At 43.5% G+C, this 4,278-nt stretch overlaps 1 protein-coding gene across 1 annotated transcript; it reads left to right on the top strand.

The window, feature by feature from the left end:
- The first annotated feature begins 473 nt into the window (after positions 1 to 473).
- On the top strand, positions 474 to 4,008 carry LOC123442603 (AP2/ERF and B3 domain-containing protein Os01g0141000-like). The gene is made up of 2 exons (XM_045118693.1): positions 474 to 1,770; positions 2,913 to 4,008. The coding sequence occupies exons 1-2, from the start codon at positions 714 to 716 to the stop codon at positions 2,951 to 2,953; spliced, it is 1,098 nt and encodes a 365-aa protein (XP_044974628.1). The 5' UTR covers positions 474 to 713; the 3' UTR covers positions 2,954 to 4,008.
- Positions 4,009 to 4,278: the final 270 nt, after the last annotated feature.

Raw genomic sequence — 4,278 nt, forward strand, 5'->3', positions numbered from 1 at the left:
TGTGTCTAAGTGTCCAAATAATTTTACAGGGTTACGTGGTCAAATATGACCGTTGTTCGACAACATATTATTTTTCTAACAGGGCATTATGTGTGAGAATTTAAACAAAACAACACATTATATATGTACCAAAAGTATGTTCTTCATGCATATCTCCAAGCCAGTTTACACATCTGTGGGTTTGGACATTGTACTACATGCACAGGTACATTGAATTCGTAAAGCAATACATCAGCAACCAAGTTGCTAAAATAAAATAATAGCCAGTTCTCACTTCCTACACGCCAGAAAACCACATGTAATATTGAGCTTTTGGAGGGTGCAAACATGAAAATCTCCACCATCACTTCAAATTAACCACAAACTACTAACTATATACTCCTAGTATGTTCCAGCATATTACTCCACTTCCACAAAATACATGTACACATTTAGATGCATCCAAAATAGAAACACCACAATATCTATATATATACCGCCAACACATGTGCACACACCCCACATCAACCACCTCATCATATTGTCCCCAACCCTAGCTAGAATACCATCTCATCGATTTTAACCTGTAAACACACACACAACACAAGAAAAACAGCACATCATTATTTGCATATGTACCTGGCTCAGCTTAGCTAGCAGCAAAGCCCACACAAGCACAGAGACACACACTCCAGAGAAACACAGGCCAAGAAACCGCAGAAAAGCAACTAGCCATGGGGGTGGAGATCCTGAGCTCAACGGGGGAACACTCCTCCCAGTACTCTTCCGGAGCCGCGTCCACGGCGACGACGGAGTCAGGCGTGGGCGGACGGCCGCCGACTGCGCCGAGCCTACCTGTTTCCATCGCCGACGAGTCGGCGACCTCGCGGTCGGCATCGGCGCAGTCGACGTCGTCGCGGTTCAAGGGCGTGGTGCCGCAGCCCAACGGGCGGTGGGGCGCCCAGATCTACGAGCGCCACGCCCGCGTCTGGCTCGGCACGTTCCCGGACGAAGACTCTGCGGCGCGCGCCTACGACGTGGCCGCGCTCCGGTACCGGGGCCGCGAGGCCGCCACCAACTTCCCGTGCGCGGCCGCCGAGGCGGAGCTCGCCTTCCTGGCGGCACACTCCAAGGCCGAGATCGTCGACATGCTCCGGAAGCACACCTACACCGACGAGCTCCGCCAGGGCCTGCGGCGCGGCCGCGGCATGGGGGCGCGCGCGCAGCCGACGCCGTCGTGGGCGCGGGAGCCCCTTTTCGAGAAGGCCGTGACCCCGAGCGACGTGGGCAAGCTCAACCGCCTCGTTGTGCCGAAGCAGCACGCCGAGAAGCACTTCCCCCTGAAACGCACGCCGGAGACGACAACGACCACCGGCAAGGGGGTGCTTCTCAACTTCGAGGATGGCGAGGGGAAAGTGTGGAGGTTCCGGTACTCGTATTGGAACAGCAGCCAGAGCTACGTGCTCACCAAGGGATGGAGCCGCTTCGTTCGGGAGAAGGGCCTCGGTGCCGGCGACTCCATCGTGTTCTCCTGCTCGGCGTACGGTCAGGAGAAGCAGTTCTTCATCGACTGCAAGAAGAACAAGACGATGACGAGCTGCCCCGCCGATGACCGCGGCGCCGCAACAGCGTCGCCGCCAGTGTCAGAGCCAACAAAAGGAGAACAAGTCCGTGTTGTGAGGCTGTTCGGCGTCGACATCGCCGGAGAGAAGAGGGGGCGAGCGGCGCCGGTGGAGCAGGAGTTGTTCAAGAGGCAATGCGTGGCACACAGCCAGCACTCTCCAGCCCTAGGTGCCTTCGTCTTATAGCATCTGCACATACAGCTCTATATTCCTCTCCGGTTCTCCTCCCTCTTGTTCTGGTTGTTACATGATAGTATATGTTGATCTGTTTGTGGATTAGAGTAATTTTGTTCCTGAATTTTGCGTAGAACTCGTTCTTATGTCCGATTGCAAAATGAGTTGTATGTAATTATGTGTGTACAGTACACCACTAGGATTCTAGCTAGAGAGATCATAATAATCCTAAGATGTTGTTGCATATATCTATGTATATGTACTACCATCCTGGCACATCAATAAATTAAAATTCCATTCTGCCATCTAATTAAGAGATGTGTTTCCTGTTTGTTAGCATCAAGATTTTGTTCACTAGTACAATTGATCCCTCAGGAACTAAGTAAGCTAGCAAGCAATAAGAAACCTTTGCTAAACCATTATTTCGCATACATGCATGGAAAATTATGTGCGCTGGGATCTTGATATGACAAATAATTGAAATTGGTTGCTGGCCATGGACTGTGTTACACTTACATGGCTAAATTTGCCATTTATCTCCATTTGCGTTCATTGTTGGCATATATTGCTATATCTTGCTTGAGTGTGGATCTCTGTTGCACTATATAGTTGTACATCTCCCTCTCGCTACTTGCTTCGAATTCATCGTCCTTACATTAGCATTACCACCGTTCCAAAACAAGTGATGTTGTCTTAGTTCAAGTTTGAACTAAAACAGCGTCACTTAGTTACGAAGAGGGGGGGGGGGGGGGGGTATTTCATATACCGAAGAGGGGTGCACTAATTTATATGTACCTATAAATTAATTTTTATCTTTTATCAAAGTATTAATCCTTTTTCCTGTATAATGTTACATCGAGTGTTACCCCTGGCGTAGCTGTTGCCGAGGTGAATTCAGCCGTCGCCGGGTGGTTTGCACACTCAACCTAGCATGTTGTTCCTGTATTGTATTGTCTCAGTTTGTTTGTTGAAATCCTTATAGTACATCAGTTTAATGCACTTCTTCAAAATGATCAGAAACTTTACTAGACTATGAATATACTATATAATAATGGTCACTAAGGTTTTTTCTAAGCTTTGAGTTATGTAACCGTCTCACCATATTGTAATTGACCAGACTTGTTTTAGTGTAAACAGCATATGTATGTCTGCGGAGAAGTATATTGATGGCTACCTAAACCTGAGCCATTGGAGATCTGTTTGAAGTGGAAAAGATTGAATGCCATCTATGTTTGCATGCGTACAAGTAAGAAGTAATATATTTGATTTGAATACTTGTTGGTCTTGGATTTTGTTGTAGTTGACTAGATTTGTTCGTGCACATCGCTAAACTTCTCCATTGCTTTATCATGTTTTGTAAGAAAAATACCTACCCGGTATCCAAGAGGTATGTATATATGCTTTTTCTGTGAATGTAAGTATATTCTTTAAAACATGTTATGCGAACTAGTGGTTTCCTACAAATGCTTTTCATGCAAATAACTTTTTCTAACAGAGACTACAACAAAGGGTATTAAGCAGAACCTAGCTAGATCAGTTATTTGTATGTACTTATTTCATAAGAGTCTCGCTTAAATTTCTGATAGAAGTATTTCACATCAATATATGAAAGCTTCTACCTCTGATTAAAAGCTAGCATTCTTTGCATAAGGAGCCCACCGTGCTGATTAAAACGTCATTTTCTTATTTATTTTTAATAAGTGCATCCATGAAGTTTAATTTACACACACTATAAATTAAAATTAATGCAGTGAAGTCATGGGTGTACTCATGTTATAATATGTTCGCTTGCGAAAATGAAAAACAAATCAACGTACATTTTATGATAGCCACAATGTTAGTTATACTTGAGAACTGATTAATTTTTGGTATTTTACATGCACATTTATCATATTTCTATGCTGTATTTTTTAGGATATTTGATGCACAAGTATGGTCAATCATGTTTTGCACACAAATATGGTTTTTGAGGATCTTTGATGCACACGGAAACTGAGCACACAAATTACAAGTATTTTTCTTTGTATATACATACTTAGATAGCCTTCATTTTTGTTGTTTTAAATAGATGTCCCATCTCTGCTTTATTCCAATATAGTCCCTCCATTTAAGACCTTTTAGAGATTTTAATATGAATTATATACGAATGTATATGGACATATTTTAGTGTGTAAATTCACTTATTTTACTCTGTATGTAGTTCATATTAAAATATCTAAAAGGCTTATATTGAGGAATGGTGGGTGTATGTGTCAATCATGTGATCTGAAGATTGTTAAGATTCAAGGGTCCAAAATGTCTCAACAGACAGTCTGAGTTATACAGGAGACAATATGGTAGAGTTGGTACCCATTACTAGATGGGCATGACATGATTGCAGACTATCAAGCAAAATTAAATACCACTACACAACTGGTATTCCTCTCTTTCAGTTTATAGGGCTTATCTTAAAATTTTAGTTTTCCCATGTTATGTTTCAATTTGATTGTTCCCCACCACAGAT

The sequence above is a fragment of the Hordeum vulgare genome, chromosome 3H (assembly GCF_904849725.1).
Source record: "Hordeum vulgare subsp. vulgare chromosome 3H, MorexV3_pseudomolecules_assembly, whole genome shotgun sequence".
Taxonomy (NCBI): domain Eukaryota; kingdom Viridiplantae; phylum Streptophyta; class Magnoliopsida; order Poales; family Poaceae; genus Hordeum; species Hordeum vulgare.